We start from the raw sequence: 14978 nt of genomic DNA, 5'->3' as shown, positions 1-14978 counted from the left end.
ACAGCCTTCAAGAGGGGGCTGGACTTTTTATGGTTTTTTATGGGAACGTAGGGACTCCAAAATGATGATGTGTTTGACTCCACCCTCAAGCTCAGCCTGGTCATTTTTCACTTAGTGCCTGTTCTTCTACTGCTATGATCAGTTCAGAGATGGGTTGCTACTGGTTTGGCCCAGATCGGCCAAACCAGTAGAAATGGCTTTGGGAGGTTCCACCCACCCACCCTGACGCTTTTGCGCATGCGCAGAAGCATCATGAGCACACATAGGAGCGCGCCTGAACCAGTAGTAAAAAAATTAGCAACCCACCTCTGGATCAGTACCTAAGTGCTGTCTTTTAATCCAGCCCTTTCCAGCTACTGTTAGGATTTCCCAAGGCCTGCCACCTCAGCCACATGTCAATGGTATATCTCATTCAGGATCTTATCTTGCAACAACATTTCCTTTGTTTGATCTTCCTTCCCTGTCTGCTGCTAGCCAAGTTATTCTCTTAGCAGCTCATCTCTGGGTGTCATTTTATTGATTCATACCTGATTGCTCAGTGTTTCATCCAGGACAATGGATTTAACACTAACAGGCCCTGTCTGCTCTCTTTCCAGTTGGTGTACAGTCTCTAAGTTTGGACATGAGGTGAAATCTCTGTACATTGTGAAGAGATCCCAGGCCTTCATATCAGAACTTCCATGTTGTTCTTTGGCCAGCTCACTATACTGGCAAGGAATCTGATGACTGGCAGGGCATATATGTTGATGATCTGGATTTTGTTCTTATCACTGAGCCAGCTTTTCAGGTTCTGTCTTATCCTTTGGTAGTACTTGAATGTTGTTGTTTTATTTGCCTCCTCATTGTGTTTCCCATATGATGCTGGGATGCCAAGGCACCTGTAGTTGGTCTCTTATGTCTACCAGTGGCCTGTTGGTAGTTTCATCCCATCAGTCTTAACTACTTTTAGTCTCTTGACTAGCATCCGGTCATACATACTTCTACAGTCCAAAGGACATCCTGATGTTCTCACTGTATACTGTATGTTGGGTAAATCAGCAAACAATATCTTGTTCAGTCTTAGCACACAATTTGATGTCATTCATATAGAGGAATGGTAGTTACATTCTTTAACTTCTATCCATATCTAGTCCTTAAATATTTAAAACTACAAATCATCTTAAAAAAAACAGGTGAGGCAGGAAACTCAACTTGCTAAACATGCTGGTATCCATAAGCACTTTGCATTTTGGGATTTGAGTGCACTAGCAAGAATAGGATCTACTCTACCAGTTATGTACATTTTCTCTACTTCTCTCTCTAAAATTGGGAAATGACTGGCAGAAAAAAGCAGAAGTTGCTCTCTGATGTGCATGCTTCTATGCAACTCTGCATAGATGATTTTGGCTGCAAAGTACAAAGCAGAAAATGTCACTTCCATTTCCTTGATGATGCTATCTGTTCAACTTGTCTGATTTTTGGCAATTCTATGGATGAGCTCTATTTTTTTTGACCTTGAAAGGCTTCTTTCAGTTGTTTTATGTTCTGGCTTGTGTCGGCTTATATAACGTCTAGCCACTGTCTTTGTTTGGCAGCCCTGTTTTCTTTTTTCACAGAATAATTTGAGTATAATGCTTTTTCCAGTGAGTTTAAGCACATATGGCCAAAATAAGCAAGGTGGGATGTTGTGATTTTGTCTTCCAGTGATATGTCTGATTTTATATGCTTCAGTACTTGTTTATTCGTCACCTATGTTGTCCAATGAATTTGTAGAAACTCTCTCTAACATCACTGCTTGAAAGTTGGTTTTCTTCTGTCAAGTCGACCACTTCATGGTCCAAAATTCATAACTCTAGGTAGATATAAAAGTCTGTAGATATTGTCAGTCATCCAGGTCACAGTTTTCCCAAAGGTGCTTTTTCAACTGGACTTTCTTGTTTTCTCTTTCTTTGAAGACATTGCTTCTTATCCGAGAAGCTTCTTCAGTTCTGACAGGATAGTGGGGAATGGAAGGATTTATATTTATATTCTTTCCAGACAGCTGGTCATTTGCACCCCTTTAGAGGGTCGTTGAAGCACTTGGAGGTTTATCTGTGTCCTCAGGGTATAAGCACAGGAATCAGAGCACCGCTCAGGTGACCCTAAGGACACAGATAAACCTCCAAGTGCTTCAGTGACCCTCTAAACTAAGTGATGTAAATGACCAGCTGTCTGCAAGGAATATACTAGCCTGTCAGAGCTGAAGAAGTTTCTCGGATGAGAAGTGAAACGTCTTCAAAGGAAAAAAACCTCAAGAAAGTCCAGTTGCCTCCTGAAAAAGCACATTTGGAATGTCTAGGTAAATATGGGAAACACAATACTTTAGACTAATCAGCATTTAGTTGTTTTTCTGTACTCTACTTATGTTCATCATTGCTGTGTGATCCATTGCAATTGAACTGTTTACTTTTGGACTGCATTCACTGTTTTTAATCAATCTGCATTCCTAGAAAAAGAGGTTTCTTACAGGCCTTCAATCTCTTCATCATCAATTGTTATTTTGACATTTTCATTCCTCACAGTGATTATAAACTTTTTTTATGTTGAGGAAGAGGCCAGATTTCTCACTTTTTTCCTTAATCCTTTTGATCTGTTAATTTAGAACTTTTTTGGTTTCCAAAGGAGAGTTGTGTCATCATCCTACTGAAGATTGTTGATGGTCCTTTCCCCAATCTTTACTCTGATTTCTGATTTTTCAAGTTCCAGCTTCCTCATGATCACTTCAGCATATAGATTGAATAAAAAAGGTGGAAGAATCAAACTTACTGCAGTCCTTTCTCTATTTTGAACCAATCAGTGTCTTCATATGCACAGTAGCTTCTGATTTGTGTGCAGTAACTGTACCAACTTAACCAGATATGTTGATATTCCCAGGACTTCTAGAGCTCTCCGTGGCTTTTTATGATACACATTTAAAAGTTTTCTTTTAAAAGCAGATGTAGATGTTCTTTTGATATTTTTATATTTGATATTTTTCTATGCTCCAGCACAGATTTACTACATGGTCACCAGTACCATGATCCCTTCTGAAGACAGCATGAAGACCTGGTAATTTCCTTTCAATGGTGTGCACCAAATGTTGTTGTATGATCTTAAGAAGAATCTTGATAGTGTGAAGAATTGTGCAGTAATTGAAGCAATTCTTAGAGTCACCCTTTTTCACCAAGGAAGGAACTATGACAATTTCCAAACCTGTGGCTATTTATTTATTTCTCAAATTTTCCGGCACAAGTCTGTGATAATTGTTGGTGGTAAAGGCCTTGGCAATTTTGCGGGAATGGCATCAAAAGTTGACACCATTTTGTTTGGCAACTGACTCGTTGCCCATGTCTTCCAGAAGGATGGCTAGTTCTATTTCTGTTTCCCTTTCCTCATAATCTTGAGGAGGCTGGGTCTCTTTGTTGCTTGCTGTCTGTTCTTGACACCTTGTTGATCAGATAGTTCTGTCCCTTGCTTGTTTTTGATGATGCTTTTTTGAGCAGTAAATGGTGTTTGTATCTTTTTTTGAGTTACACAAGTGCATTCCTGGGATGGTCCTTCATGCAGCCCTCTTTTATTTGCTTGCAATGCTGGTCCCGGTAAACTTTGCTGTCTTTCTTTGCTGTTCTTTGAAAATGTGTTTTCAATCTCCTTGCTTCCTCCTTTTTGCCTGCTGTTTTGCCTGCTTTTCTTCACCAGTTCCTTAGACCTTTAAAACAGAACTTATTTCAAAAGAAGCAGTCAGTACTTACCCACAATCCTTGAGAATGTAAGAGGCCATTTTCAGAATTTCTTTGATGACGCTCATCCCATCAATTCCTCCATCCAGGGCACCAAGGTCCTCAAAGCTAGAAACAAAAGACACGTCTAAAAACCAAGTCATATCCTAGCTTTACAGACAACAGAAAATTCAAAAGATATTGGAAAGGCGAACATGTCATTCAATGTGGTCACTAGGAATGACAATGGAAATTCCTGGTATTGGATTTTTACTGGAAAACCTGGGGGATTTCCAGTAGATCATTCTGGAGATGATAATCATTTACTGTGTTACTGAGACCAATGTCAACAAAAGCATTCATAGAAAAAGATTGCAGCAATACCAGCTTTCAATTTTAACCAAACTAATGTGTCTAATTTACCCCTACTCTTTTATAAGGAAGTGCTATAGGGTAGGGGTCCCCAACCACTGGATGGTGACTTGCAAAATGGAGCTTCGTGTGCATGCTCACCTGCCACTTCCATGGCCTGGTTCCGAACGGGCTGCAACCCAGTAGTGGGCCACAGCCCGGGGGTTGTGTCTAATTTATCTGTACTCTTTATATGGAAGTGCTATAGGGCAGGGGTAACCAAACCCTGGGCTGTGGCCCACTACTGGGCTGCATCCCATTCAGAACTGGGCTGTGAATGTGACAGGTGAGTGCGTGCACAAAGCTCCATTTGTGCGGGTGGCAGGCACATATGCCTGTAATTCATGCAAATGGAGCTGCACATGCTCACCTGTTGCCCATGCGGAACCATTCCCCCCCCCCCAATCCGCAAAGCCGGAAAGGATGGGGAACGCTGCTGCAGGTGACTTTCTATTAGGCAAAATAGGCATGATAAAAAAGGTCCATTAATTTAAATTCCCAGTACTTATCTCTGAAACACATCAAAGATAGTGTTGGGACTGATTTTTCCAGTAAAAGAGATGAGCAAGTCATAAATGGAGGATGTGATCATGATGCTTTTCTCCAAACTTAGTACTTTTCTCTAGGTGTGGGACTAAATAAGAACAGGACTTATGGGGACTGACTAAAGAGAGATAAGCTAAAATCTATTGTTTGTATAATATTACAAAGAAAGTGTTATAAAATCCTTTAATGAATTATTTACAGTGGCAATAACAGCAGATCCATTAGCCACCCAAAATCCTGGAATGCTTTGTTTAACCTAATAGTTAACTGAATGGTTAACTAGAACATTCCTAGTCTTCTAGAGTTTAAAAAATACTTTTTTTTAGTCCTAAATCTCCATGTTAAGAGATTTTGGAAAGATCCAAAAGGACAGCAAAGGACATTCATAAAGGAAATCTCGCTTCATTTTTCAACAACAGTAGACATAAACTGCCTGGATTATGATTGTGATATCAAAGGAAGGGTTTTTTTTAGGAAAAAGAAAATCTTTCTATGCAATTTTCTCCTTACAGATTCTCTTTGCCATGGTATAAAAAATCCAATTATCTATATGTAACCTAAAATCAGGAGGAGTCTGATAGCACTTTTTTCAGATTAACCAATTTTATTAAAAAACATTAGCTTTTATTGAGACTTTCCGACAGCTAGCCTGAAAAAATGCTTCATTTTCTTTCAGAGTTTTGGCTAAAATTGACTACTACAACTTTCCTTCTACAGTGTCTATTCTTCCTCCCATGCAGAAAATAACATTGTCAGAGGAAAGGAAAACATATCTGAATTCAGATTTGGGAGAGATTGCTGTTGCTATTATTTCCTTAATAATTGTAAGAGATTGTATTAAGGCCAGGGCTTTCAACATCACAGTCTTTGGCTTTAAAACTGCAGCAAATAAAAAAACAATATACAATGTGGAAAATGAAGAAAAGATGGGTATACCAGAGAATTTCTGCTGCCAAGTCACTCATATCTTCGTGAAAAATGTAAGGTGGATTACTGATGATAGTATCTACCAAACCCCAAGGCTGAAGGCATTCCCTAGGACCTACAATGAAGAAAGCATTGAAACGCTTTTTAGACATTCAAAGTAACAGGCAAGCATTTATTCCTTTATTTTAAAAACTTCACAGATGGCCATGAGAAAGAACTTTTAATATTCTTTTGAATTTCAGACAATCCGATTCTAAGCATAATCCTAGTGAGAGTCTATTTCAAGAACTGGAATCCAATAAGAAAAAAAACTGTGACAGGATTATTTTCATGTACAGTATAATAGATCATATTGAAAAGAAACACCTATTCAAAAGAAAATTGCAAAATATAATGGAACAGCTCTAGTTGGTTGAATTGAAAAGAGATTATATGAAAAGTATATTGATTTTACAAATACAGATAATACCTAGGTTACGAGCGTTCCCTTAATGAACATTCAAAGTTACGTGATAAACATAGATTACCTCTAGCATTTACGAACAAGTCTCAACACTACAAAACGTGCAGCACCATGGCAATTGTTTGTCCTTATGAACAACTGCAGAGGCTCTGCAACATTCGTCTTGCATGTTGCTGACTGAAATGGAGCTTCTGAGGGGCAGATCCCCTGAAGAGAGAGGAAAGGGAGAGAGGAGAGAAAAAAGGGAAAAAGTAGGAGAGAGAGAGAGGAGGAGAGAAGAGAGAAAGAGAGAGAAGGGAAAAAGGAGAGAGAGAGAGAAGGAGACAGAAGGAGAGGAGAGACAGAAAAGGAGAGAGAGACAGAGAGGAGACAGAAAGGAAAAATGAGTGAAGAGAAAGAGAGAGAGGAGAGAGAGAGAGAGAAGGGAAAAAGGAGAGAGAGGGGGAGAGAGAGAGACAGAGGAGAGAGAGAGGTGGGGATGAACAACACACCTGAGGCCGGGCGTGGCGAGAGGTGGCTGGGAGGGTGAGGCGGGTTGGGGCCAGGCCAGGCCAGGCCAGGCAAACAATTTAACAACCAGTTCTCTGCCCTAATGACCGGCAGGGTAGGCGTGGCGAGGGATGTCATGTGACTGGGTGGGAGTGAGTGACGTTGAGTTGGCCACACCCAACCAGTCACACCAGTTGTTAAATTATTGGTTCCTGGTGTTTCTGTGGGAAACAGGTCCAAATGGCTCTTTGAGTGTTTAAAGTTGCAGTTTAAAATTGTACATAAGAACTTCCCACACACTATTTCCTTTCTTTAACAATGTATAGAAAAATTATGCAGTCTGATCTTATAGTAGAAGTTATCATTTAAAACCAAGTTATGAGCATATACTGGGGAACAAAAGATGTTGGGAGATTCAGAAGCCGTCACTTCATTTTGCAGTTGTTGTGTGATTAAGTAGATTAAAGGCTTTTCCAGCTTTCTTGTACATTCTTGCAAGAGAATGTTCTTCCCTCAAACCATTTACAATGGACAATTAAAAATATGAAGAGAACTTACATGAAGATATATCATGGTGAAAGATATGGATTCTTTCCTGAAGATGTAACCTATAGAGAGATTTGACATAATACCTTTGATTTACATGCATGTCACTTATCACCTTATGATTAGTTTTAACAGTGGTCTCAATCATAGTAAATTAACATTTTTGATTGCATAATAACTCATACTGATCTCTAAAGTACTGAATCAAAACACAACAACCTGCCGTTGCTGCAACCCATCAATTATGTACATTTATTATGCAATAAATGTTGCACACATTACTGCAATCCCTGTTTTGAAACATGAACCTCTTTTGCTCAATTCCTTTCTTATATGATATACCTTGGATGTCAGTTACTCATTTCTCTCCTTACTATATTATGATGGCAGACAACAATTAAGAAATACTAGAAATCAAAAGACTAGAGAGTCATCTTTTTGTTGTGGATGTTGTTTTTGTGTGTGTATGTATCTACATATATCGAGGGAATTAGATTCATTGTTAATCACCTGCAAACAATTCAAACATTCTATTGTAGCTTTAGAATGGTTCCACCACAAAACCGCGAAGCCCTTATCCGCGCTGACATAAGTGCGGAGGGCAAATCCGCGCCGTCCGAAGCGCTAAGGAAAAACACGACCCTACCGCGATGACATAATCGCGGAGGGCAAATCCGCGCCTTCTGAAGCACTCAGCACCCTAAACCTAACCCTAACCCTAAACATAACCCTAAACCTAACCTAACCCTAACCCTAAAGCAAACCCCTAAACCTAATCCTAACCCTTACCTTAATTTAAATCGGCTTTCTGCCGCCGCGCTGTTTTAAAGCGCCCTTCTGTCGCCGTCCTGTGATGACGCCGCCGGTGATGACGCGTGGTGATGACGTTGCGGCTTTAGTGACGCGATTTTATCACCGCTATTTTGACGAGCGTGGTTTTGTTGTGCCACGCTTTAGAATCATGCCGGCCTCAGTTTACCTGCCCTGAAAATTTGCATAGCTGCACTGTGCAGGAACATAAAGGACTTTCTATAATTCCAAAGCATCAAACACAACTTTCCCTGAGATTCTTTTTTCTATTTGTAACCTGCCTTTTATTATTTTGGAGTCCAGAGGATGGTAGAGGACAGGAAGGTCTGGAGGAATGTTGTCCATGGGGTCGCGATGGGTCAGACACGACTTTGCAACTAACAACAAAATTTTCTTTTACAAATAACACATCCATCTAATCCTGATAAAAGACACATCTGCTTTAAGAAATTGCATATAGAAGCTACGTGAACCCCAAAATGTGTTTCAAACCATCTTTCTGCCTTCCAAGCTGACATTACTCCAGTGTAACTATAAGCTTAAGATCGATATTACTGATGCTGATGCAGGGCTATGCCAGACTTGCAGAATATGTTTGATTTGGATTGTTGGGGAAAAAAAATCACGTGAGGCCTTCTCCCAGGGTTATTGTGACCCTATTCAGCTCACCGAGGGAGCAGACAGGGGAACAACCAGTTTGGCAGATGATTTTTATTGATTTTACTCTTCTTCAGAAAAACAGGGAGCGAACTGCTCCTGGGACCTGCAAAGCACATACAATGTTTATTTTCTTCTATGAAGTCAACAAGGTCTTTATATGGCTAAAAGTACAGCAAATTGCACTACGGAAAAAAAGGGAAACGGTCTAGAGGCAAAACGATCCATTTTCCAGCTTATCTGTAGATTCTTGAATAGGACATAGGGAACATTGACAGAGAAGCATCAAGAAACCTTCCAAAAGACTGAAGGTCTTGGAGCTGAGGTCATGGACAGAGAGATAGAGGAACATGACCCAATGACTCAAACCTGACAAGAAGAGTCATTATACTCAGGAGTTCAAAAATAAATTTCAAATAAATAGCAACTTACTATTGTTAATGAAGAGCAGCTGCAGACTAAGGAAGATGATTCTTCAAAGGGAAGACTCCTACCTGTTTTCTCAATTGGAAGCAATGACAGATGGTCATCCTAATCACAAGCTCCCTTCTGAGAAAGACCGAAAGAACCATTTGTTTGTCAGAAGCTATCGAAAGAAGTATGCTGCCTTTCTGTGGCATACTTTCAGGAGGTTGCAAAAAGGCTCCCAAGATGTTTTAAACATCTTTAAGACAAATATTCCTTTCTAAAAATCCATATGGGAATGCATGACATAACCAGACACACTCTTGAAGATTCTGTAAGGGATTATAATGCACTGAAGGAAATGGAACACAAATGATGTTTTCTTCCCTTTTTTTTTGATCAAGGAACATGGCCCAGGAAAAGAGACAATACTGGAAATGAACACATGGGTATACAGATGGTGCCAATGGGAATTGTTTCAATTTGCTTGTGAAGACACTTTTCTAAAATGAGGCTCTTCTAGCAAACATGGGTTATGCTTGAAAAGAACTGGGAAGAATGTGTTCGAAAGGCACCTGGCAAATCTGATTTAAATTGGATCCAATGGGGGCCAGAAAACAGAATCCAGACACTGTGGGTACATAGGGTGGTTGATTAAGTGCTATCAAGTTGGTGATGGCCGTTATAAAATCTTAGATAGATTTTCTTCATGAAGATCTGTCTCTAACCTGGTCTTCCAACAGTGTACTCATTGTCACATTGTTTCTGGTCGGTCATTTTCTTCTCTTACCTTCTAAACGTGACCCAATATAACCTTCAATTTTACCTCACTTCAAGATTAGTTAGTAGCCTCTCCATGAGGCATGGGTAATCTAGTATCAGATATGCCTTGGAATTAACTGTGGTTAGTTGATGATCATTAGCCTCCCTCACATGGGCTTCAATATCTGTAAACAGCTTACTCTTGTTTTGTGTAACACATATATAATCTTAAAAAAATTGAACAGATAGTGTTTCCTGAACGGTATGTAAAAGGATATATAAAACTAGTTTCTTAACCTCTGAAAATATGGAGGTTACATTTATAGATCAGTGAGACCAGTTTATTTCTTTTGAGATCTCTAGAGGGTCAGGCTGAGTCCAGAGGTGGTATTCAGCCAGTTCTGACAGGTTCTGGAGAACTGATAGCAGAAATTTTGAGTAGTTTGGAGAACTGGCAATAGGTTGGCCCCGCCCCCACTGCCTCCCAGCCGATTTTCTTTTGTTGCCCTGAACAGGAGAACGGAGCTGGAAAGTGGGGTGGGGAGGGAATGGGGATTTTGCAGTAACCTTTCCCTGCCATGTCCACCAAGCCACACCCACAGAACTAATAGTAAACATTTTTGAATCCCACCACTGCCTCAGTCATTTATATGATAAAACCCCCAAAATAAAATTCAGGTTATAGTAGCTTTAGGATGATTTTAATTTTCTAGATTCACAGGGTAAATGGTTGTCTAAGAGGATACCTACTCATAATGATGGTAGAAGGATTGTATTCTAGTCCCAATGATTCTAACCTCTATGTCCAGGATTATTCAGACACTCATATGCCAAACATTCATAACAAATTTATTAATATCCTTTTACATGCTGTCATTATTGTTCTAATGGCATAGTCTCAAATAGGCTGCTGTGAAATACCTACTGTGTTCTAATCTAACATTTACTTTAAAAAACCTGGCATATAAATGGCAGTTAAATGGGGAGCCTATTGAACAAGTTAATTTGTTTACTCATTTAGGAGTGGTTTTTTTTTAAAACCAACCCATGGTTGTGAGTAAATCATTTAAAAAGAAATTTGGAAAGGGCCAAAGGCAAGCACTAAAGTATTATATAAACTATTTATTTATAATTAATTAGGTATCTTGAGTCCCTGAAAGTATTCATAGTTCCGACCTCGACTTATGATGCAGACTTGTGGGGCCTTACAAAATCTATCTAAATTGATCATGTTTTTTAAGAAGCAAACTGGGAACTGATAAGAACATGTCAACCCCTGCAGTCAGAGTAGAAATAGGTACCCATTCCATACATATTCAATAATTAAAGTTTTCACACACTGGCAGAATATTCATTCAATGGATCTTGGTAGACTAAATATGTTTCATGGAATAGTTAAGGATGGTCTAGCTCAATTCATGGATAAGCTGACTTACCAAAGTTTATTCACAGCATTGGTTCTCCACCTAGTATTTACTCTCAACTGCCTCTCAGGCAAGAGAAAAATTTAAACAGAGTCCTAGATGTCAATGTCAAACTGACATGGAGGTATTAGCAAAAAAAAAAAAAAAAGTAGATTTTTTTCAATGATTGGCTAATATCAAAACTATTTTCCAAGATACCTGGCAGCAAGCTTGACACAACTATTAAAAAGGGCCTGTCCTAGAGCAAGATTGACACAATCTTGGATTCTATGGCCAGATATGGGCGCTGCCATCACCTGCCATATCAGGAGAGGACATAACATGTTTTGTCTAAATGTCAACTAACTGTACTTCCTTTTAGGCTTAGATAATTAACCACACCAAAGGGGGTGCGATTAAAGCAATTAAAGATGCTGAGCTTGTCAGCTGGCAAGCTGGCAAGCGTGTGAGACCTGAGTGCCACATGACAGGGTGCGCTCCTGTTACTTGCTCCAGCTCCTGCCCACCTAGCAATTTAAAAGCATGCAAATGCAAGTAGATAAATAGGTACTACTTTGGTGGAAGGTAACAGCGTTCCTTGAGCCTCATGCTGGTCACATGAACACCAAAGTGTCTTTGGACAATGTTGGCTCCCTCACCTAGGAAAAGGAGATGAGCATCGCCCCAAAGTCAGAAATGATTGGACACCTTTACCTTTTACCTTTATTTAACCTCACTACTTAAAAGAAAAGCCCACTGGGATCTGAACTGCAGATTATCCTATTTCCTCCTAGGCTCTAATGCTAAGTTTACAGTTAAGGCACTTCAATTCAAAACCCGAACAGATCAGGGCATCACAAAAAGGTGGTGTGAATTCTTTGTATTCATCACATATGTATTTTATTTTCTCTATTTTACTCTGGAATCAGATTCTATATTTTGTTTTTATTTTATTTTATATGGTGACAGGATGAATAATGAATAAAATACTACTATTTTTCTCTTTCATCTTTCTCAGCATTACAGCCTTCTCCAGAGAGTTAGGTCTTTGCACAGCATTTACATACTAGGTCATTTGTGCCTTGAGTGAGAACTCTGATTTCTTTAATGATCTGTTTGTTTGTTTTCCTGGTTGTCCATGATATCCTCAGAGGTCTTCTCCAATATCAAAGTTCAAGGGTTAATACTCTTCCTATCTTGCTCCTTCAAGTTCAACTTTCACTTCTATTGAATGTCACTGGAAACATCACAGCTTGTACAATTCTGATCTTTTTAGGTATAGATGCATCATGGCATTTTAATATATATGTAATTGCCAAAGGTATCTGTAGGTAACCTTCATGGAAAGAAAATTTATCCCACAAAAGGAACCTGGCAAGGGACAACAAAAATGTCATTTTTTGCTATGTAAATCGAAAGGAAAAAAAAGGAAGAGGTGGACTCAAAGCTGGAAGAAGATAACAAGCGATGAGGAGAAGGCTGTGCTCTTCAATGCCTACTTTGCTCTGGTCTTCTCCAAAGGAGAACTACAAGTAGTCTTTGATCTATAGCCATAATTGAACCTGGAATTAGAGTATAAGCCACTGCAGCTGTTAAGTGGATCATGGCTGACCGCACCTGACATTATTACCTTTTTGAGGTGGTTGTTAAGTGAACCCCACAGTTGTTAAGCAAGTCCATTACATCCAATGGACATTTTTGGCTGGAAATGGGAAGTAAAATGCCAGTTTCCGGCAAAATTCTTTTGCCAATCATGTTTATGTTATTGTGGAATGCTAAAAAAGGCCATAAATACAGGCCAGTTGCCAAGTGCCCAAAATGTGATCACCTGACCGCAAGTGTAGAAGTAGCCTTTGGAATTCCAAAGGGGGATTGTAAGTAGCTCTGGGGACGTCTGTTGTAACTTTGAACAGGTGTTAAGCGACTGGTCATAAGTCAAAGACTAGCTATCTCCTCAAATGTACATAAACAGAATGAACGATGAAAGCAAGAAATGGAAATCCAAGGTTAGCACAAAATAGTTAAGGAGCATGGTGGCTAGCACAAATAAGTGGAAATCTCCAGGGCATCACCCATTATACCTCAGAATCTTTAAAGAATTGGCAAATAACATTTGCCAATTCTTTCTGTAAACTTTTAAAAAACATGAAGAATGGCCATAGTGTCAAAGGATTAAAGTAGGGCAAATGCTGGTCTTTTTCCCCAGAAATAACAAAACAAAAAACAAAAAAATGGAGTAACTACAGATCAATGTTGATATGCAAAATTCTAGAGAAGATTATCATGTAACTGTTTTATAAGCACTTAGAAAAAGAAATGCATTGCTAGCAATAAATAGTGTGGGTTTATTAAGGTTAAATCATTCGTAAACAAACTAATCTTTTTTGATAGTGACTAGTTTAGATGGCCCAGGGAATGTGATGGACATAAGGTGGTTTGTCATCAGCAAAGCATTCAGCAAAGTATGTCTTCTGTGAGATTTCCAGTAAATGTAGGTTGCATTGTGCTTCCATCAGATGGCAACAGAAATGGTTTGAACAATTGTAGCTAGTCCGCATTCTGGACTCCACACTGTTTAACAGATTTATAAGTGATTTGGAAGTAGAGTTCCTGAACTTTTTAGAGAAAGAGATGTCAAATTCCACAGCTGTGCCCAGATATGACTATTGAAGATTCTTAAGCCTAAGGCAAATCATAGTTAGGAAAATAGGACCAATCAGAAAATACAGTCAGTAACCACAAGCCTTTTGAGACATTCAGGTGGGGCATCCCATTAGCTGAGACTGACTCTTATTTGCTTTGCCCACAGGCAGTCCCTGACATTTTCACATGCAGCTTAAAAGGCAGGACAAACTTATAATTGTCTTAGATTGGAAGATAACATGGCTTAACATGCTGGTCTCAGGGAAACAGCTGTAGGGAAAAGAGTTTGGCAAAGTTGTAGCTGGAAATTAAAAAAAAAGGTGAATGTGTTAAGTTTTATGTTGATTTTTCACCAGCAATTCTTTACCAGATTCTGCTGTTTGCAGCCCCAAAGACAATTTGCCAAACTGTAACTTTCAAAATTTAATTTTTTACCTCGAGCACCAGTTAGAAGCGTAAGTAAGAAAAATATGGCATCTCCTTTTCTAAAACTACCTATTATATTAATATAGTCCAGTTTTTATCCATTGATATCATTAATGACTTAGTAATCAACTTGTACTAGTCAGGGCAAAAACATAATATAAAATAACTTTAAAACAGTAACAAAACAAGCACAGTGCATAATTCACCAAGGAAATTCAGACTAATTATGCTGAGATGAAAACTGCTAAGTGTACAAAATAAGAAATATGTCATTTGGCATGCTCCCTTCCAGCCTACACTTCAAAGTAAAGAGGACCTAAATTGAGAACAAGGGTGGAGACACTTAGTGCAAACTGATTGTATCATCCTGGAAGAGTTCTGTTGTGCTTTTATTAAAGCCACATACACATGTGTATGTGGCTTTGTTTACAGGTGGATTATTTTCCAATGGCATGAGAAAGCCCCTTTTAATAAGCGCAGCAGCAAGCAGTGTCCTCCAACATTTACAACAAAGACTGTAACTTTGTTGCTTGTATCCTTACTATTTATATTGATATTGATTGTTTCCTGATTCTTATTGGTACCCTATGACTATCATTACATTACGTGTTGTACCTTATGATTCTTGATGAATGTATCTTGTCTTTTTATGTAAACTGAGAGAATATGCACCAAAGACAAATTCTTTGTGTGTCCAATCACACTTGGCCAATATAGAATTGAATTGAATTCTATTCTAGCCTAGCCTAGCCTAGCCTAGCCTAACCTATTCTA

At 39.0% G+C, this 14978-nt stretch overlaps 1 protein-coding gene across 2 annotated transcripts in view; it reads right to left on the bottom strand.

Moving 5' to 3' along the window:
• Positions 1 to 14978, bottom strand: part of HEMK1 (HemK methyltransferase family member 1) — a 62693-nt gene that overhangs the window by 24757 nt on the left and 22958 nt on the right. For both annotated transcript variants that reach the window (XM_032209140.1, XM_032209139.1), the window contains exons 7-9: positions 7111 to 7160; positions 5610 to 5715; positions 3750 to 3845 (exon numbers count right to left, since the gene is read on the bottom strand). In XM_032209140.1, the coding sequence (XP_032065031.1) occupies positions 3750 to 3845; positions 5610 to 5715; positions 7111 to 7160 (252 nt within the window). The remainder of the gene's footprint in view (positions 1 to 3749; positions 3846 to 5609; positions 5716 to 7110; positions 7161 to 14978) is intronic.

The sequence above is a fragment of the Thamnophis elegans genome, chromosome 2 (genome assembly GCF_009769535.1).
Source record: "Thamnophis elegans isolate rThaEle1 chromosome 2, rThaEle1.pri, whole genome shotgun sequence".
NCBI lineage: Eukaryota > Metazoa > Chordata > Lepidosauria > Squamata > Colubridae > Thamnophis > Thamnophis elegans.
Note: the sequence above shows the minus strand (reverse complement) of the source record. Positions and strands in the feature narration are given on the sequence as shown.